Source organism: Papio anubis, chromosome 7, assembly GCF_008728515.1.
Source record: "Papio anubis isolate 15944 chromosome 7, Panubis1.0, whole genome shotgun sequence".
Classification (NCBI taxonomy): Eukaryota; Metazoa; Chordata; class Mammalia; order Primates; family Cercopithecidae; genus Papio; species Papio anubis.
Window position 1 is genome coordinate 100,903,106 of NC_044982.1, and position 21,610 is coordinate 100,924,715.

General features: G+C 44.9%; 1 protein-coding gene across 8 annotated transcripts in view; it reads left to right on the plus strand.

Annotated features, from left to right (window-relative positions):
• Positions 1-21,610, plus strand: part of NTRK3 (neurotrophic receptor tyrosine kinase 3) — a 385,036-nt gene that overhangs the window by 130,344 nt on the left and 233,082 nt on the right. For all 8 annotated transcript variants that reach the window (XM_017960901.2, XM_017960896.2, XM_017960898.2 and 5 more), the window contains 2 exons: positions 884-948; positions 1,733-1,835. In XM_017960901.2, coding sequence (XP_017816390.2) covers positions 884-948; positions 1,733-1,835 — 168 coding nt within the window. The remainder of the gene's footprint in view (positions 1-883; positions 949-1,732; positions 1,836-21,610) is intronic.

Genomic DNA, 21,610 nt, shown 5'->3' on the forward strand with positions numbered 1-21,610 from the left:
AACTGCTGCCATTTCTGCCCCGCCCCGTGTCTGACTTGAGATAGTAGATGCTGTTTAGAAACACCCTTGGCTTTTTGGTACTGAAGTCAATATCATCTGTGATTTCTTTAGTTGTCCTCAGCCTTAGAGGACTTGTAATCTTGCAGATTATCCCTTCAGAGAGTTTTGAATTGGGGCCATTTCTTGTCAAGGAGGTGACTCTAGATGGTGGAGTGGGGGGGAAAATTGATACTTGGCTTCCCATCCTGGCCTTGCTGGGTAAAGGTGGTGTTTCCCTGTCAGATGGTTCTATTTTTTTTTAACTTAAGCTGCCATTGTGTTCTGAAATCAGTGTTAGGGGAATGGATAGTGGGCTGTTTGATGGATCCCCAGGCCTCCTGGATCTCACTGAGGAATAAAGAAGGAAAGAGGGAGGGCACAGGAGAGACAGGGAGAGGAAAAGGAATGCCTGTGGCAAGGAGTAGCAGAATGTCAGCAACAGCTGCCACCATCAGTAACATTTGCCTAATCCAGACCCTGGCCAGGATCCCAAACCATGTTTCTTTTTTCTATTCCATAGCTCATGGCCCAAGTTGCCCAGGTTATGTTATTTTCTCTGGGGTGGGGGTAGGGAATGGGACTGAATGTCCTTTATTCCTATGGAGCCTGTGCTTGAAGTGTAACACCAGCCAGATGGTCAGATAGGAACCTGGGCTCTGGGGGCAGGGCAGGGGGTGAGGGTGGTCCTGCAAAGCCTGGGGAAGGCAGGCTGCAGAGCCTAGCTTTCAGAGGATGTTCTCCAGGGGGAAGTCTCAAGGGAGCTTGGGAGTTGGGCAGGGACTGTGGCTAAGCCTCCCCAGCCAGGAAGCTAACTGTCCTCCTCCTTTTTGTGTTTGGTTTTCAGTTGATGAAGTGAGCCCCACACCTCCTATCACTGTGACCCACAAACCAGAAGAAGACACTTTTGGGGTGAGTCACTTCTTGGTCGAGAGGAGTGTGTTAACTGGCACAGTCATTTTAAGACGTCATTTGTATTGCTAACTTTTCCAAGTATTATCTTACTTGAAACTTTGAAAAAAAAAGTAATGAATGGAACTGCATTCAGGCAGTTTAAACCTTCCTTGTTGGATGGAAATAGTTCATTGTTTGAGGAAGTCTTTGAGGATCTGCTCCAAGCCCTAGGATTCAGAAAATCCCCAGTCTGTTAGGAGCCCAGTGGGGCCTGATCTGCAGGGGCTGCTAACTGTACAAGTCTACCACAAAAGGCCAAGTTGCTCAGGGCATCTCCTTGGGTGGGTTTTCAAGCGCCCACTCCTACTATTTCAGAGCCTAAGATTACTCTGGGGAGGAGGAGAAAGGATTCTTTTTGGAGTCCAGATCTTTTCGACTTTCCTGGATAAGAATATTATATAAGGAATTTTAACTGAAGATGCAGAATTCACTTGCTAATTAAAACAAAATTAGAAGCCTCTCTAGGCTTGTTTTTGCATCTGTCAGAATGGCCCCAGGTGAGAAGGGGCTCAGAACGTTGAATCATGGAACTTTCTCTAATCAAATTGGGTAATTTATGTAGCTTTAAGTGTTCTTAGGGTCTCACGGATTTCTTCTTCTAAAGACCTTACTCAGTATTGCAGTTCTGAGAAGGCTACAATTACTATGGCAGTAGGACGGTTCTTATCTGGGCACACACATTATTTTCAAGGAACTTGGGTTTTTCATGATTGTTGCTGACTGTGTTTCTGGTTCCTCATAGGTATCCATAGCAGTTGGACTTGCTGCTTTTGCCTGTGTCCTGTTAGTGGTTCTCTTCATCATGATCAACAAGTATGGTCGACGGTCCAAATTTGGAATGAAGGGTAAGGTGGGAGTTTCATTTTCAAGGGTGTCATGGGGGAAAACATTATTGCTTTTGATCAAAAGATACTGTTTTAATCTCCCATTGCTCTCTGAGAGGGCCTCCGGTCATGGGGTCTAAGTGGTACTGGTGGAAACTCCTGTTTGCCCCTTGTTCTTGCTAATTATGGATTGAAGGCAGTGTTGGGATCTGTGGGAACCAAACTGTGGATCCACATGGTTTTGCTTTGACTGCTGATAAACATTGCTTAGATGGGCTTATGCAATGAGGATAATTTGGAAAGGAAGTTGGATTTCAGGGCAAATGAAGAGGGACTTTGGTTTATTTTCATTATTGGTGAGTAAATGGACTCCTAGTTTGAGGACATGGTTTTCTTATTGTTTTTGAAGTTGTGTTGGGAAGGCACCAGCACAGCAAGATGTAGGGTAGACTCCGGCATTGAAAATCTGCCCATGCAATGGGATCTCAGCACGTAGCTCTACACAGAGTCCCAGAGTGGATGCCAAGAGCAACATGATTTCTAAATCTGCTGGCTGTCTTCCATGACATACAGTGCTCCACACCACTGTGGCAGGGTGGGGTGGTGGGATGTGGCTCTTTGCCAAAGCTCGGGTAAGGGGACTGGCATGAAAGGGGTTAACATGGTGAATTAGCATCCACCTGCCTGGTCTCAGAGATGGATGTGACCAAATGGCTCAAAAGAGGCTGGGTACCAGTTCCAAAACAGAAACTTGAATTTCAAGATGCACTTCCAGCTGGGTTTCCATGTATGGTGATGTTGGATGGGGGTGGGTAGGGAGGGACGATAAGAGGTTTGATAAGCTATCAGGTTGCTGAGCAAGGAATCAGGTTGGTGTTATCTGGTGAGACTATGGGATGTGTAGAGAGATGAATTTCTATGGGTTCTCTGCATGAGCTTGTGTCTGTGGTGGGGGACCTTGGGCTCAGGGACTGAAGAAGAGTACATGAATGGCATTCACAGGGATGGTGAACCCCTGAGTTGTATGCACATGTTGGAATGTTTGCGCATGAAACCAAACTAGTCCGTAGCTTTCACTATATTCTCAGAAGGCTCTATAACTCCTTGAAAATTCAGAACACTGATATATAGGGAAACACCCAGAGAGGATTAGAAAGGTAGAAAACCCTATAGTCCCAGCTACTCAGGAGGCTGAGGTGGGGAGATTGAGCACAGGAGGTCAAGGCTGTAGTGAGCTGTGATCGCACCACTGCATTCCAGCCTGGGCAACAAAGCAAGACCCTGTCTCAAAAACAAACAAACAACAAACAAAAAATGGGTACAGATTGCCCTGTTTCCAGAAGATTTCTGCCTTTGCACTCTCTGCTCTTAATGAACCTGATCAAGTAACAGCAAAGCAAGCTAGTTTTTCTTAAGTCATCTGAGATATTTTGACTAAGAGAAAGACATGTTCAGGCAAATTATAAAGATGGGATAGAAGTTTGTCTGGAAGCCAGATGACTTAAACAAAATCAGACCACTTTTAGGCACCTAGATTGGAGATGTCTTATCTGCAAACAGATAAGGCACATGCCAAACGAGGCTTTCTAGGTCTAGAAGATGAGACGACCACTGAGTAAGCGCACAGCTTTCAATCTTTGGATAATCCTTGGGCTCCTGGTTTTGAGGACTGGCACTATTATTGCCTATGCAAAGTTTTCCTACCATGCAGGGAGCTTTTCTAGCTCTTCCTCTTTCCACCTGAGAAAACATTGGGGCCTTGACCAAAGAGAAGAATGGGGCATTATTGCTCTTTCTCTGAGGAGGCGCACCACCAGCTGAGACCCTGCAACATGCTTGGCAGTGCTGTGAGAGCAGAGCAGATTTTTCCTATTAATTGTCATCCTGTTTCTGGAACAGCGTGTCCCCATGTCGGATGGATTAGGCAGCACCCAGGGTGGTGCCTCCCTTCAGCTGTCCTCAGAGCTTCCCTCTCCCAGGCAGAGCTTCTGCTCCCCTCTCCCAGGCAGAGCTTCCTTTCTTGGCCCTGGTTGGGTCAGGAGAACATGTCCACGTAGGTAGAAGTGAAATATCCTCTATTGTAAAGTCAGGTAACTTAAAGAAGTTATACTGGAGTTATAGGCGAGATGAGATGGTATATCTAAGACTCACCTGGTTTAGAATTAAGCCTGAATCTCTTTGATCTTTATGAAGCCAGATTATGTTTAGGTCTCACTTTAGGATAAATAAGTGCAAATAAAAAATAAAATTCTAAGCCCCCCAACCATCTGAATGCATCCCTCTTCTCAACAAGGGCATCCCAAAGTTAACCTGAAAAACTAGTTCAGGCCATGATGGGAAGGGGGGAGCCATACATGCCTCATTATACCCTCCTTCTTTTTGGAATTACTGATAGAATAGACTCTTTAAGTCTGATGAGAAACATTTGCAATCTATTCTCTCTGAAGCCTGCTATCTGGAGGCTTCATCTGCATCATAAAACCTTGGTCTGTATAACCTCTTATTGAACCTTCCTATTGAAAATAACTCCTTCAACCAATTGCCCGTCAGAAAATCTTTGAATATGCCTATGACTTGGAAGCCCCTGCTTCCAGTTGTCCTGCCTTTCTGGTCTGAACTAATTTACATCTTACATGTATTTATAGATGCCTTATGTCTCCCTAAACTGTATAAAACCAAGTTGTGGCCCAGCCACATTGGGCACATGTTCTTAGGATCTCCTGAGGGCTGTGTCACAGGCCATTGGTCACTCATATTTGGCTCAGAACAAATTTCTTCAAATATTTTACTGAGTTTGACTATATTCTTTGACTAAATGCCTCAAGCTGCATTAACCTTTGATCTTTTATTGCCAGCGAGCATCACAGTCTTGGATAAAGAGTGATGACATGGGTACCAGAAGTTCCCCAGCTTTGACTTAGGGAAACCCTCGTCTCTTCATATCCACCCCAGTCTCAGTTTTGAATTTTCAAATCTGGATGAGAATCTGTGATACCACTTAATTGCTCATTGGCTTCAGCAAAGTTATTTACTTTCTCAGTGCCTCTGTTTCCTCAACTTCAAAATGGTAATAATACTACCTCCATCACTGGGTTGCTGTGAATGTCGAGATCTATGTGTAACTGGCATATAAAAAGGCTCCATGGGAACTGTTTCTCCCTTCTTTATGTATAAACCTTTATAGGCTTCTTTTATTGCCTTCCAAGGGCTGCCCATCCAAGACTCAATCATGCCCTCTTTTGTCCTACACAATATTTAGTAAAATGCTTTTATTATACACCAGTTCCAGTACATCATCAGTTCTTTGCTGATAGACCATATGTCTGTCCTACTTGACCAGTACTGACCTATGGCAGAAACCACAGATCACTCAGCCTAGTATGCCTGAAAACACCACACAACATTTGACAATTGCTTGTTGAACTTAGAAATGAATGACTTTAATTTTAATCATAAAAAAGTACAGCTTGTAAGTTCACAATGGGCTAGTTAGAGTTAATTGGGAGATCTGAGATGTCTGGGCAGTGGAAAGTAGAGTAATAATAATAGGGAAAACTCATAAACAATTCCCCCATCCACATCTGAGGGCCAGGTGTGTCGATGGGGAGGGGCTACTAATAGGAGCTTTACTTCCTTCTGAGAAATAAATATAGAAAAAGACAAAGATTAATATAACAAACACCCATATTCCGTCCACCCAGAATAAATGACTTACTGTTTTGTCTTATGTTTGCATCTACTGTTGCAGTTATGGAAGATATAAAATATGACTAAAACTAAAACCCATTTAGTCACCCCCACTGGTCCTATTCCCATCCCTGTCTCCATAGGCAGCTGCTAGCCTGAGTTCAGCATCCTCCAGTTCACTTGCTGAGGCCTCTTTCTCTGTATCTCTGTCTCTGCGTGTCCCTGTAGGCTGTCTGTCCCCTCATGGCTGGCTCCCAGATACACTCACACCTCCCAGCCTGCCAAATTAGCAACCACCTCTACTACATGAAAGATGAGTGGCTAAGGCTGGTAAACAGTTCATTTTCATACTTCTACCTATATGTGTATGTACACATATATGCATATGTCTCTGTATATCCATATGTAGACACAGACACATGCATATATATCAATACACTTACAACATGCATCACTCTGTGTATATTTTAATTTATATTCAAGCTTATACTCTGAGTAACTTGCATCTTGCTTTATTTCCTTATCATACGTTGGACATCTCTCTCTGTTGGTATGTGTAGGAATTCCAATAGGAGCCCATTTTATGGGAGGTGAATATATGAACCAGATCTCATGGAAACAAAATGAACATGCTTTGTCTCAGAGCCCTCCAACTGCCATGGTGTTGATCAAAATTTTGGCTTGGGGAGGGGGTCACCTTAGGACAGAAGCCCGTTTTCTTTTGGAATCACAGAGGTTTTAAGATGGCGCTAAGTGTACAGTAGGGGTTTCTTTTTGCTATTGATAAAGTCTAATGCCTCAGAGTGGCAGGGGTGATTTGTGGAGTACTTGGCATGTCCTGGGCACTGCCCTATCAGCCAGCTCTCCTGACAGGGCAGGACCCTGAAAGTCCCCGCTGTGCTAGGCGTTAACTCTTTGATTGTCAGATCATGGGGTGGCCAGGGTGGTTGGGAGGTGGGTACTTGTGGGGTTCAGAGCAGGGGCTATTTACTGCAGCTACAGAAACATATAAAAATATTTCAGCATTTTAACAACTAACTACAGTGTACCCTTGCATCCTGAGCCTGGAAATGAGATGGTTCAGAATTTAGACCAAATTCATTCTCATAAAATATTGTTAAATTAGGCATTAAAAGATCATGAGAATGATCTGGCTGGGCTCTCCTGTATCCATATTTCCAGGTGAAGAAACCAAGGCCCAGAAAGGAAGTGACTTGCTTTGATTCGGCTGAGTTTTAGCTCCACCCACTTTCCACAGCAACACAAATGCTCTAACTCCTTTATCTTGGCTGCCGCACTGTCCACATCTCCAGTGCACCATCATCATTTCATGTGGTCATTAGAACAATAACCAGGCAATAGGTGTTAGCGTGTCTGAACAATAATAAAACATGTCCTATAGTTTTCATATAAGGTATCATAATTATTTAATAGAAAAAGAAGCAAGTGTAAAAATTTAATAGAAAAAGAAGTCTGTAAAAAATATATATATATACATTATTTGGCCTCTTTTCCTCTTGACCACCTCATAAGTATGTTTAAATACTTCTAGATCAGAGATACTATGAGAGTTACTTCATACTTCTTGGCTTCCTCTTACTCCCATGGAGAAAATGGAATAATGGTTTATCAGAGTTGAAACAGACCTTAGGCTTATTAGGCTAATGTGGCCATTGTATAGCTAAGGACACTGAGACCCAGAGAGATGCAGTAATGTGCCAGAGCACACAGCTAGGGGGAACCTCCTGGCCCTGCTATTCCACATACTTGGTTTGTGCAGAGGACCTGGGAGGGTCAGGAAAGTAAAGCTGGATTATGAATACGTCAGCTCAATCCCTCCAAGGCTCTGTTTAATTAGCTTTGAATGCTGTCCCACTTAAATGGGGCTTTCGAAAATTCTCTTATTAATCCACTTTTTCCAACCTGGGGCACTCCTGGCCTTGGGGAAAGATAGGAGCTGATGGAGGAATAGGCTCTAAGATCTTCATTTCTTTTCAGACATGCTAGAGACTGCAAGCGTGGCAGGGCAGCGGAAGCAGGAAGACCGGGAAGGAAGGGCATCAAGAACTGCTGCTTGGGCTTCCGGCAATGCTTTAAGTGCCTCATCAGCAACCACTTACCTTTCTTCCTAATGGCTGGATGTGTGCTGGTGCCTCTGATGGGCCTGTGGATGAGCACTTACAGGACTGTTCCATTGTAAATTAGCGTTAGTTAATAGGTACTTAAAATAAAGTGGTTGCCTATTTGATTATGATTGGGGGTTATTAACATTTTTTTCCATAAACAGATGGTAACTGTCCTCTGAGTGGATTGTAGAATCCTGCCAGAGTCTTGATTTGGAGGGACTGGCTCCTGCCAAAAGATCTCAGGGGCTGCTGCCTCATTGAACGATCTTGTTATCCTTCTGGTTTCACCGCTTGGTTAAGGGAATGATCAGAGTTGGGAAGGAGTCATTTCTGCCTTCTCTCCTAACTTTGGGGCATTGGATTGAGCAGAGTTTCTTCCAAGCAGATGGAGGTAGGGGTGGGAGGGATCTTGGACTCCTGAGATTTAGGTTGGCATTTCTTTCTCAGCTGGGACAGAGTGTCTCTGTGCCTCTAGCCACGTGTGCAGAGCAGGGGAATTGGTACCGGAAGCGTGATGTGTGGTAGGAGACATCTGAGGTGACTGAAAGGGGGCTTGGACCATGGATGAAAGCATTATTGGTATTGTTGAGTAAAATAGTTTCCTTCGCCCTGCACAGTACACTTTTTTGAGTACCTTTAGCAGGGTGTCAGAAACCAAGAGCAGTGCAAGGCAGAAATGAAACTGGGTAAAGGAATTGGGTTTCCTGTCTTCCCAAGATATGTCCGTTCTTTGTTCCTCCTTGTTTTCTTCCTTCTTGACTTCTTTTTCTATTTTCTCCTCTGAATTGACATGTGCAAGGGAGGAGGGTACCTTTGGCCTTTGCCATGATCCTGTACTTGGGACTCCTGGTGTAAGATGACTCTTTTAACATAACATTGAGAGTGGTTTCTGGCTTCTTTCCTGTGTTGTGATCCCAGGGTCCTCGTATTCTCCTAACAAATGTTTGCATACCCTCCCTGTCTTTTCTGACATTTGACAGACTCTCCAACCACCTCCCTCCCTCAGACATGCCTAGTATTTGACCAATTCTAAATTAAAGAGGTTAAGTTTATGGCTGATCCACAGGCAGGACATAAGTTTATAGAAGCCAGGGGTCTTCTGCTTCTCCTTCTCTGCTTTGAACTTCATTGAGAGGCTCTGACTGCAGACAAAGTCCCACCCAACTTGATGACTGAGTTCTAGAATGTGGTTCTTGGAGCTTTGAGAAGGCTGGAAAGCCATGTGTGTTTTTCTGGCATGCTTTTGCTGCCCTGTCCTTTTTGGGAGTTTTGCAGGTGTGCAGTGAATCATCATAGAAGTCCCTACATGGTCACCACTGGTCGTGTGGAGGCTGAACTGCTCCGATTCTCCTGTCCTCATACCTTTCTCTGAAGACTCCAGGGAACCAACTGTTTCCTTGCATCAATTCTCCGATTCAAAGGGAATTCCCTTGAAATAGAGGCTGATGCAAAATATTTTTCCTTTGTGGCTACCTGCTAGCTGGCTCTTCTTGGCAGGCCTCTCTATCCTGTTCAGCAGGTTCAACGATGACCACTATACTTGGCTCTATAGCCAAAGTGATGGCATCTCAGATTCATTTAGTTTTGGCAGTAGAACACAGTGCTTACTAACTTGTGTTGTTGCAACTGGTTCCCACAGGGTTAACAGCCCCGTGATACCTTACCCAGTTTAGAAGTTCTTCACCTTTTGTCCCTTGCTACTCATGTGACAGGTGAGAGTCACATGCCTTACACCCTACTGTGGATGTCACCAGGCTTTCCCAAAAGTGCTGGCTTTCACAGTAATTTTACACCTTAGAAAACTATCACAGAAGATGAGTTAGTAAATGAGATTTTAAAAGCTAAGAATAAAAGTAAATTCAAACTGATTTTTGGCTCTTAAAAAGTCACAAACTTTAGTAATTTATTTTTCATCAAAAATCATGGTGACATACTTCCTCACTGATCCAGTTATCCTACGGTATCACGGTACAGGGTGGAAAACCAAGAGGCGCTGGGGCTGCCAGCTTTGACTTTCTCGCATCCTTCTTTGCTCCAAATGTTTTTTACCCCCTGCAAAGTCAGACTGCAGAAAGTGCTCCAACAGACCCCCTCCTCTCTTCTCATGGCACATTCTGTCTCTCTCTGCATATTCTCCTCTGGGTCTTGGAAGCTTTCACTTGCATAGAAGAGGCATGATGATAGGCTTTGGCTAATGAAAAACTGTCATGTGGCTGCAGTACCCAAGACCCGTGTTTATGCAGCTCATTCTCCTGTGAACTCTGCAGAAGGCTTTAGGATGGCCAAAGAGCAGCCCTGGAAACCAAAGACAGCAAAACAGAGAGATCAAAACAACTGCTAACCGGAAAACACGTTTTTGGACTAGGGAAGAAAAACCACATGCTGAAAAGAGCAGCTACAAAGCCAATGGCTGCAAATCCCCAGCCCCAGCTCCTTGTCACCCACTGCCCTTTGTGCCGTGGTTCCTCACGGAGGATGAGCTAGGCAGGGGAGAAGAGAGGAGTGCACGGCAGGTGGAGGAATAGCATCCTTCAGCCAGCTGTGCTTCCAGCAAGCAGGTGTGTCTGCCACCTGTTCCAGGCCTGGAACTTCCAGGGAAGGAAGCAGAAGCCTGAGGTTGGTCTATCTCTGGCCCTTGCACTCAGAAGTGTTAATAACACTCCCTGTCACTCTTCCTCACTACCCCAGCATACTTAGAGAGGGACCAAGCAAGTTACTCTGGTGCCTGCCTCTTTATTCTTTTCTCTTGGATCAACTCTGTTACCACAAGCCAGAGGGGAATGTGCTTCTGGCTTCCTCCCTAACGGGATCGGCTACCTAATTTGTGTGGCCCAGTGAAAAATGTTCAAAAAAGATTAGAATTTCCAGACAGCTACAGCACAGCATTAAATCCCAAGCTAAGGTTCTTTTGAGCATGGAGCCAGGTCACAGGTCCACGAAGCCAGCTCTACTTCCTGAATACAAAATCCATCATGGCTTCAGATCCTAGCTCCTTTGCCTATCCTGAATGGTGACAAAACAGGTATTTCTGTACTTCCTTTTAGAGAGAAACTGGGATTTGGGCTAAAGGCAAGAATATCAGTTGGTTTTTCACTTCTATCATGGTAGGGGAAGAGAGTGACAGGTATCAAACATTCATTGAGTACCTACTGTGTGCCAGACATCTAATATATCTTCAAATATAGAGTCTTCATAGGTGGCTATTATTCCCACTTTAAAGATGAGAAAGCTGCTCAGAATGGTTAAATTGCTCAAGGTCATGTACCTGGTAAGTATCAAAACTAGGTTTTAAATGAGTTTACTCTAAATTGTTGGTTCTCAATGTTAGCTGCACATTCTAAACACCTGATAAGATTATATAACTTCCTAAACCTGGGCCACACTCCAGGTCATTTAAATGAGGGATGGGTGTTCTTTTTTAGTTCCTCTCGTGATTTCTATGTGCAGCTAAGGTTGAGGAATGATGGTCTCAATCCAATAGACATCGGCATATTTCACTGATTCTCCAGGTCATTTTTGTAGTCTGCAGACCAGCTCATCTGATAATGCTGGGAGCTTGTTCAATGTGCAATTGCCTAGAGTGTACCCCATACCCACTGATTCAGACTTGGGGTGATGTGGGGGACAAGCAGTTTCTCTGGGTGATCCTGAATGATTGCTGGGGTTTAGGAACCACCATCCTATACCTGTAGAGAGACAATGGCTGATAACATGAACAGTACTTCTCAAACTTTAACATGCAAGTGAATATTGGAAGATTCTGGGGATCTTGTTAAAAATACGGTTTCTGGTTCAGTAGGTCTGGGGAAGACTGAGAGTCAGCATTTGTTCAAGGTTCCAGACAATGCTGCTCTATGGACCATGCTTTAAGTAATAAGGGGTTAAGCTATTGGTAAACACTTCAGGCCTGTGACCTGGGAACTTAGATCACCTCTTTGCGTTTTGTTTTTTTCTGAGTGCCAGTTGCAAAATGAGCCTGTCTCGAAGATCTATGGACTGGGATTTTGTGACTATGAGATTATAAACTATAACCACCAGTTTTGTTTTTTTTTTTAATTTTTGTATTTTTAGTAGAGACAGGGTTTCACCATGTTGGCCAGGCTGGTCTCAAACTCCTGACCTCAGATGATCCACCCATCTGGGCCTCCCAAAGTGCTGGGATTACAGGTGTGAGCCACCACGTCTGGCCTCTATAACCACTACTTGTAAGGCACTTCAGTTCTGTCCTCTTTGGGTAAATATGCCTCTCTTCTTTCCTAAAACTGTTTCTGTAGTGGCTTCCTTGGTTCGAAACCAAACTGCCACCTCTTTCTACATCAGGGAAAGGTCTGCTGCCACAGTTGATTTCAGTAAACTGTCAGGTCAATCAACACTGATGTCCCCACTGAAGGAGTGGGGACAGAAACTCAGAGAGGCTACCAGGCAGTGGGCAGCCAGCATTCCCAGCTCAGAGCTCCTTGAGCTTCTGGGACAGTCGTTCCTCTCTTTCTCTAGAAACTTTTTTATCCTGTTTGCTCTCCCTCCCACCCCTGATCTGGAATGAAATGTTGGGGGCTATAGAAAACCGGAAAAGCTTGTGCTGGCAGGCCCCGGAGTAGCTCAGAGTGGGTCTGTCGGCTGGCGGAGGAAGCCTCATGGGTTAAGTTGTTGGGCTGCCCAGGCTGCCCGCCGGCCTCAGAGACAATGCCCTGGGTGGTGGCTGGAATCCCATTCTTCCCAGTCTTGCTGCTCTGGTGGTTGGTATTCACACTGGAAGCCTGCCCTGCCCTCTAATTTACTGCGGAATAAGAGTTGCATAGTTGGCAGAAGACCAGAGCAGTTTCCAGGACTGATAAGCCCTGGAAATGCCGAGCCTGTCTACCTGACAGGCATCTTGAATTCAAAGGGGCTTCTGTGCTGGAGCAGCCCTGCAAACCTGTTCCCAGGCAGGGGCAGAAGAATGCCAGCATCTGTCTATCTGCCAGCAGGCCTTGACATGAAGCCCCAAGGAGGGTGTCCGGGTGGTTCCAGGAACTGCCTTTCAAAAGCGAATCCTTCCAAATAAATGGAGTTCAGTGGTTTGGCCTTGGACCAGTTGAAGGGGGTGCAGAGGGGCACCCTGTTGTTGGCCTGGGCTCTAGGGGAAGCAGGCAGGATTTGAGTTATGAGCCACTATGTGTGAAAACAGCTCCCACAGCACCAGCCCCCTGCTTCATGCCTGCTTTGCAAGGGGCATGCCAGCCCGACGGGGCTGTGTGTGGTGCTTGTTGCCTTTTGAGGAGAAGTGCTATCAGAAATCAGGGGCCATCCAAGAGCTTGGGAAAATGGACACTAATGTTTGCTGTTGCCCAGTGTGTAGAATGGGGTAGCCTTTCTGGAAAATGGCTTGACAATATTTATTAAAAACCTAAAATCATGAAAGCCCATATCCTACTGACTCCACTTCTGAGAATTTAACCTAAGGTAATACTCACAAATGGCTATCCGTATTTGTGGATATGGGTATCTATCCCAGTGTGACTTACAGAGTAAACTTTTTTTTTTAAAGAAAATTTTTTCTCTTATTTATTTATTTTATTATACTTTAAGTTCTAGGGTACATGTGCACAATGTGCAGGTTTGTTACATATGTATACATGTGCCATGTTGGTGTGCTGCACCCATTAACTCGTCATTCACATTAGGTATATCTCCTAATGCTATCCCTCCCGCCTCCCCCTACCCCATGGCAGGCCCCAGTGTGTGATGTTCCCCTTCCTGTGTCCAAGTGTTCTCATTGTTCAGTTCCTACCTATGAGTGAGAACATGCGGTGTTTGGTTTTTTGTCCTTGCGATAGTTTGGTGAGAATGATGGTTTCCTGTTTCATCCATGTTCCTACAAAGGACATGAACTCATCTTTTTATGGCTGCATAGTTTTCCATGGTATATATGTGCCACATTTTCTTAATCCAGTCTATCATTGATGGATAGTTGGATTGGTTCCAAGTCTTTGCTATTGTGAATAGTGCCGCAACAAACATACATGTGCGTGTGTCTTTATAGCAGCATGATTTAGAATCCTTTGGGTATATACCCAGTAATGGGATGGCTGAGTCAAATGGTATTTCTAGTTCTAGATCCTTGAGAAATCGCCACACTGTCTTCCACAATGGTTGAACTAGTTTACAGTCCCACCAACAGTGTAAAAGTGTTCCTATTTCTCCACATCCTCTCCAGCACCTGTTGCTTCCTGACTTTTTAATGATCGCCATTCTAACTGGCATGAGATGGTATCTCATTGTGGTTTTGATTTGCATTTCTCTGATGGCCAGTGATGATGAACATTTTTTCATGTGTCTGTTGGCTGCATAAATGTCTTCTTTTGAGAAGTGTCTGTGCATATCCTTTGCCCACTTTTTGATGGGGTTGTTTTTTTCTTATAAGTTTTTTGAATTCTTTGTAGATTCTGGATATTAGCCCTTTGTCAGATGGGTAGATTGTAAAAGTTTTCTCCCATTCTGTAGGTTGCCTGTTCACTCTGATGGTAGTTTCTTTTGCTGTGCAGAGCTCTTTAGTTTAATTAGATCCCATTTGTCAATTTTGGCTTTTGTTGCCATTGCTTTTGGTGTTTTAGTCATGAAGTCCTTGCCCATGCCTATGTCCTGAATGGTATTGCCTAGGTTTTCTTCTAGGGTTTTTATGGTTTTAGGTCTAACATTTAGCTCTCTAATCCACATTGAATTAATTTTTGTATAAGGTGTAAGGAAGGGATCCAGTTTCAGCTTTCTACATAAATAAAGAATTACTTAGAGATCTAACAATAAATGACTAATTAAGTGTTAATACATTATGGTCCATATATATGATACTATACAATGCAGACCTTAAAAATGACAACTTTTAAAAGTAGATATTTAATGTTTCTGAAAGGACACACATGCAAATGGTAAGAAAACCTAATAGTGTAAAAGATAATGTAGTAAAAACGTGAATTTCAGTCCCTCCCTAATTTCCTGCCACTGGGATAACCATTACTTAGAGGTTCTTGCATATCCTTTCAGAGATAGTCAAGGCTTATAAAAGGATATGTTTCCCTGTTGCCTTTGCACAAATGCAAGCTTGTATTCACATTGTTCTGTGCCATATTATTTCTGCTAACAAACTGTCTTTGAGATGATTTAGTATCAGTTCATAGAGATCTACTGCATTCTATTTTTATAGTTGCTTACCAAGAATGATATTTTAGCAATATGTATTGACATGTGAACATGTTTACAATATATTTCCAAGTGAGAAAAGACTCCAAGCAATTTCTCTAATGCCATTTTTTGTTTTTGTAAAATAAAGAGAAAATATTTTTATATACATACCTAGGAAAAATACTGGGATCATATAGAATTATAAGTCAGAATGTAAACGGTAGTTATCTTTGGGTGGTGGGATTTGGGATGCTTTTTTACTTCATCTTTTGTGATGTCTTCTGAGTTTTCTGTATTGAACCTTAAAAACATAACAAAGCAGATGTGAGGCCTATGAGGACAGTGGAGCTGTTCCTCCCTCAGTGGATCCCGAGGCTGACTCATTCAGCCACCCAGGATCCATCTGCCCATTTGTGGTGAAAGCCACGGCTCTGGTGTCACTTAGGGTTGCTGACTGCACAGAGCAGGATTCCCATAATGTTGCCTCATGCCATGTGCTTGATAGTCATTGATGGTGGTGTGTGTGTGGGGGAGGGCGGGGGGGGTGCTGATGAAAATGCAGATTCCTGAACCACATCTACTGAATCTCATACCTTGATAGTAGGCCCTGGGAATTTGCATTCTTAAAAAACAGGCTAAGTGGTCATACTGCCATTAAAGTTTGAGAAATAATTGTGTAGATCAGGAATTTGCCAACTGTTTCATAAAAGAGCAGAGAGTAAATATTTTAGACTTTGCTGGCCATATGTTTTCTGTTGCAATCACTCAAGGCTGCTGTTGTAGCATGAAAACAATCATAGTCAATTTGTAAATGAATGAGCATGGCTGTGTTCCAATAAAACTTTATTTATAAAAAACAGGTGCCAAGCCAGATTTGGCCTGCAGGTCATAGTTTCAGACCCCATAGTTTCATGTTACCCTTAAAAAAAGTTGGACCAGGTGTGGTGGCTCACGCGTATAATCCCAGCAGTTTGGGAGGCTGAGGCGGGTGGATCACCTGAGGTCAAGAGTTTGAGACCAGCCTGGCCAACATGGTGAAACCCCATCTCTACTAAAAATACAAAAATTAGCTGGATGTGGTGGTGTGTGCCTTTAATCCCAGCTGCTCAACTGGGTGTGCCTTTAATCCCAGCTACTCAGGAGGCTGAGGCAGGAGAATCACTTGAACCCAGGAGGCAGAGGTTGAAGTGAGCCAAGATCGTGCCACTGCACTCCAGCCTGGGCAATGCAGTGAGACTCTGTCTCAAAAAAAAAAAAAAAAAAAATTGATCAGCAGGTGGGGGAGTCTACCAAGAGCTCCTTCTATTTGAAGAAGCAGGTCATAATATTAATAGCTACAGTTAATTAAGTGATTATTTTATGTCTGGCAGTTTTCAGACACAACCTACACCTTAGTACAGCCCTGCATAGTAGCTATACCAACAAGGCCGTTGAAAGAACAAAGTGATTAGCCCAAGCTTACACGATCAGTAATGGCTGGCTTGGCCTGAATGCAGACTTGGGGAGGAAAGTGGTAATGCCACAGTCTATTATTCTCTGTTCTTTGGGAAATAATGATTTCAAAATCTCTTCCCAGGGCATTGGACACATAGGTCCCTCTAAGTCCCCAGCCTAAGGAGGAATAATCACAGCCACACACTTGGTGGTGGTACAGATCCTGGGGTAATTCTGTACCTCCCAGATGCCTTGACTAATTGGGGTCCTGAGTAGTGGGGGTCTTCCAGATGCATTGGACAATGCTCAGTCTGAGGTGGCTCAGTTCACTTTCTTGAAGGGGAGGAGAGTGCTGTTGCTATAGAAATAGCTCAGGCCACTGTGAACCTTTCTGAACCCTGCTGCTCAGAGTCTCCCATCACTGTGACCAAGAGCCTTTAGAGCCAGACTCCTGACAGGAGACTTTCTTGCGTCCCTACCCCAGTGACCATGCAAGTTTCCAGATGGCCAGTGTTAAACATTCACCCTGCTTAGAGCCCGTGGAGATAGGTTAGTGCCCTACGTGTCTGCAGATGGGGCTGGCCAAGAGAGACTGTGGCAGTGGTAGGCAGAAGGCAGTCCCTCCCTTCCTTCTGTCTTCTCCCTGCCCCAGCCTTCCTGACCCTCAACCACATCCCGACTCTAGGGCAAAGAAAAACCCTCTGGGCTGTATTCAGCCTCTGGGGCTGATGGTTCAGCTTTATAGCTTTGTCAGGTAGCAATGTGGGTGATGCTAGTCCCCTGTGAGGTTACTGTTATAAAAATACTAGTGTTTTACATTTGTAGACAGCCCAGTTTGCCTTGAGATGTTGGTTTATTACATAAAATCTTGAAGGCTTGGGCTGCTCATTGGATTAACTGAAATAATGGACATAAAACAGAAACCAGAGGCCGGGCGCGGTGGCTCATGCCTGTAATCCCAGCACTTTGGGAGACTGAGACGGGCAGATCACGAGGTCAGGAGATCGAGACCATCCTGGCTAACACGGTGAAACCCTGTCTCTACTAAAAGTACAAAAAATTAGCCGGGCGTGGCAGCGGACACCTGCAGTCCCAGCTACTCAGGAGGCTGAGGCAGGAGAATGGCGTGAACCTGGGAGGCGGAGCTTGCAGTGAGCTGAGATGGTGTCACTGCACTCCTGCCTGGGCGACAGAGCGAGACTCCGTCTCAAAAACAAACAAACAAACAAACAAAAAAACAGAAACTAGAACTTGGAATCCAGAACCCAGAACACAGTAACTGCTCAACCAAATAGTAGTAAATTGTATCATTGTTACCATCCATATTATGACAATCAGTAGTCCGCACAGCAGCCCCGTGAAGTCAATATTATCATTCTGTTTTTTACACGTAAGAAAACTGAGATTCACAGACACCCCTAGAGTTCTAAGGAGGGTCAGCAGGTTTGTCTGGCTTCCAAGCTGCATGCTCTTAGTCACTATCATGCATTTTAAAGTCAGAATAGAAGGAGACCTAGGGCTGCTGGGAACCTTGGGGAGTCCCTATCCCAGGGACCTGCAGGAAGCCCTTGACAGATTATTCTTCAGTTCCCTCAATCACCTGAGAGCCTCCTGCCTTCCCATAAACTAGTGAGTGTCAAACTCCCTAAGCTAACAGCTTCATACTGTCCTCTAATCAGTTAATAAGCTGCTTACCCAGCCTCAGGTGGACATTTGGCTGAGGCTTAACTGGGCCTTTTTTGGCCCTGGTCCTGGCCCTTTAATCCACTCTCCCACCCCTTTCTGCTGTCTTTCTCTCTCTCCAAGGATGCAAGCATTAATACTTCGGGAAACAACATAGCACCTCCTGGTAGAAACCTCAACTCGATATTGCACCTGAGGTCATGACTAGCCACCTGCCTTGGAAGGACCCTATCCAGGTTCAGGGAGGCAGCTTAGGAAGGTGTGAAGCAGCAGCCTGGATAGATGCCTCAGACATCGAGCCCTGAACCATGTCCAGGGGTGAACCCCCACCCCATTGCTCATCATCTGTATCTCAGTGAATTTCCTGTAAACTAGAGACATAGGAGTCATTCTTGACATGTCTTCTTGCCCAGTCCCTATCTCTTTACGCCTCTCTGCTCTTGCACAGCCCAGTCCTGTCTTTGTGACCTAAGTATCTCCTGAAGTTGTCCCTTCTCTCTTTGCACACTGCCACCCCTCCATTTCCTCTGGGCTCCCACCTTAGCTTTCTAGCTAGACCTCCCACATGGCTCTGGACCTGGCCCCTTCAGTGTGTGCCCTACTCTGCAATCACAGTAGCAGACTCATGACTTTTAAATGAAAATTGGGTTCTGTAGCAGACTCCTGGTTCTGAAATGAAAATAGGGCCCAGGATGCTCTAGCCCCTGCTGTGTCCCCAGCCTGACTGAGCTATAGGGTTTCCACTCCTGCCAATCATGTTCCATGCTCCCTAAGACTGAGGTTCCTCTTGCACCTTCCCTCTGTAGCACTTTGCACAGTTATTGACAGGAGCATTTGATTGGTGCTTTGCCCCTACAAGTAGACTGTTGGGTTTGCTCACTGCAGCACCACTCATGTCAGCAGACCACCTAAGACATAGGGTGCATGAATGTCCTCTGGGCCCCTTGGGCATTGCACCCAAAGGGCTGGAACCTGGAGCTCCTCCTCTGACCATCGCTAGTTTTGTTACTACTATGATGAAGATACGATCTGGGATCTTTCCTTTTTGTACCTGTGGATTGCCTGTAAGATGGAGACAAGGATATCCTGGGGGAGAATGTTCTCCTCCATCCAACAGCCCTTGCCTTGCATTTCTTCCCTTTGCCTACCCCACGCTGCCTGCAGACAGGAAGACACTAGGGCTGACCTGTCTTCCTAAGATCCCACCTCCATGTTTATCTGATCTTCTTTCTTCCTTATCGTCTCTTTCTTTACCCACCACTTTGTGCAGTATCTGGCCAATCCTATGGCTTCTTTTCCATGCCATGACACTAAGATTTCTTCCCCAGTCATGCTACTGGGGCTCATTAAAATTTAGAGCTAGACAGGCTGGGGTCAAATCTCAGTTCTGCTGCTTGGGAGCTGTGGGGCTTCAGGTGACTTATGGACCATTCTGGGCCTCCACACCCTCAGCTGACAAATGAGAGCGATAATTCTTATCATACTGGGTTTTATGATAATTAAATGAAATTTTGTATATAAAGCAATTAGCTTAGACCCCAGTCGTGTAGTAATCACTCAATTAATGTGTTGGTGGGAGAAATCATTATGATTTTTGCTGCATTCTGAAAAGCTGTGAGTAATCCAGAGGTCCCGTTATGGCTGTGGGTCATAGCCTTGGTTTTATGGTAGAATCACATAGGGGTCTTTAAAAAATTTCAACAGCTAGGCTACTCCTCTAGCCAGTGGGTCAGAATCTCAGTGGATGGGCTCTTGGTGTTGGTTGTTTCTAAAGCTGCTCAGGTGATTTTCAGTGGGAAACTAAGGCTGTGAGTCTGTGCTTTCCCATCCTTCCAGCCCCCCACCTCTTTCTGCTAGAACACAAACCTTGGAATGTAAAGGAATAGGAGGGATGTGGGCTGAAAACATGGCGGGAAAAGCTCTCCTTTATCGGGCTCCCACAACATCTCTGGCACTGTGCTTGGTGCTTCAGTTTCATGTTCCCATTTGATTTTCACTGTGAACTTGTGATACAAAAATTATTGTCCCTGCTTCTTTTAGGAGCTTTGGGAAGGACGAGCTCCTTGCTTAATGTCAGGTATTAGGTGGCTTAAGGATGAAGGACCACAATTCAAGGTTGACAAGGTTGGGGTCAGGACGCTGTCTCCTATTCTCTCCCTCTTGCAGCCTGCTCCTTTGGTGAGGTGACTGAACGCCCCAATTTTCCCCACCCTCTGCGTGAGGCCTAGCTGCTGCACCTGTCCACTGCAGTGTTTAATGACCCAGCCCGCTTGTGGCTCACCGGGCCCTCGCCAGTGATCTGCCACCTGTTCTACCATGCGCGGTCGTGCTGTTTGCTTAACGGGGAAATTTAAGTGCCTTGCAAAGACTCCCCATGGATGTGGGGAGAAGCATCCACTGACTAGAAATGGGAGCACTGTTGTTGTTTTGTTATTGCCATCAATTTCCAGGCACTCTGTTGGGTTGGAAAATAATGAAGGGTGGATGGGCAGAGAGAGGGAGGGATTCTTTCTTGTCTGACTGTGCAAGTAGATTAGAGAGAGAATTCTCTCCTTCATAGCTTCTCGAACTTTACTGTGCGTGTGGAGCTCTGGGGATCTTGTTTTGATGCAGATTCTGACTTGATAGGTCTGGACTAGGGCCTGAGGTTCTGCATTTCTGCCAAGCTCCTTATATGAGGCTGGTCCTATTGGTCTGCCAGCCATACTTGGCTTAGCAAAGCTTTAGCTTCCAGTGAGGGAGACTCAAGTCTATTTTTTGGCCCCTGCAATTTTTATTTTGGAAAGTCTCATGGAATGGTATAGAAATCTGGGTTCCAGCCCTGGCTACACTTTGATTTATCTTTGGATATCTTTTGAGCTTCACTTTTATCCCCTATAATTGGAAGGATTTGAATTAAAGGCTTCCAAGGTCCCTTTCAGTTGTAACATTCTATGATTCTGTCAGTTGGAGAGGGTAGATTAGAGGGAGGATGGAGTGAGGAGGATGGGAACTAGTGGGAGGTGGGAGTTGTCAGGAGCACCCACTGCATATATGGGCTATTCTTTTTAGGATCACCAGGTTTGAATCCTGAGGGGCCAGAAGTGAGGAAAACGGGCAATGAACTTCCTTTTGTGTTGTGTCCAAAATCCCAGCATAGACTATGAACTCTGGGCAGGTAGTGAGAGTGCCTCTTGCTTCCTAACTCACATACTTGGCTTCTCCAAACGGCAGGAGTGTATTTGGGGATGTCTGCCATTCTGCGGGTTTCATGGATGGTAGGCACTGTAGGATACAGATACAAGCAAGGCACACTTTTTGTCCTTAGTGAGCACAGTGTTTTCTTAAGAGAATGGCATATCTTTAAGAACCTGGAGTCTTGCTGTTATTTTCAGATTGGAATCACTCTTCCTGATACTGTGTGTCCAGCAACTGGGGTCTTTGCTGTGGGCTACTGTCAGCATCTCCCAGTGTCCTGACTGTTGGCTCTGGGTCTGCCCCTACTTGCCCAACACCATATCTCTAGGATGTCGCTTGCTCTCCTCCTTGGGGTTCTCTACTTGCCTGCCACTGGGATATCTCTGCTTTCTACCCCTCTCCCCCTTGTTGGTTTCTTGGATGCCCAAGTAGTGACCACTTCCAGTTTGGCTTCTCCCACTGCCTACTGGGACTTAGTGATGATAGTACATTCTATTTGGTGGGTTCAGGTCTGAGCTTGTGTTATATTTT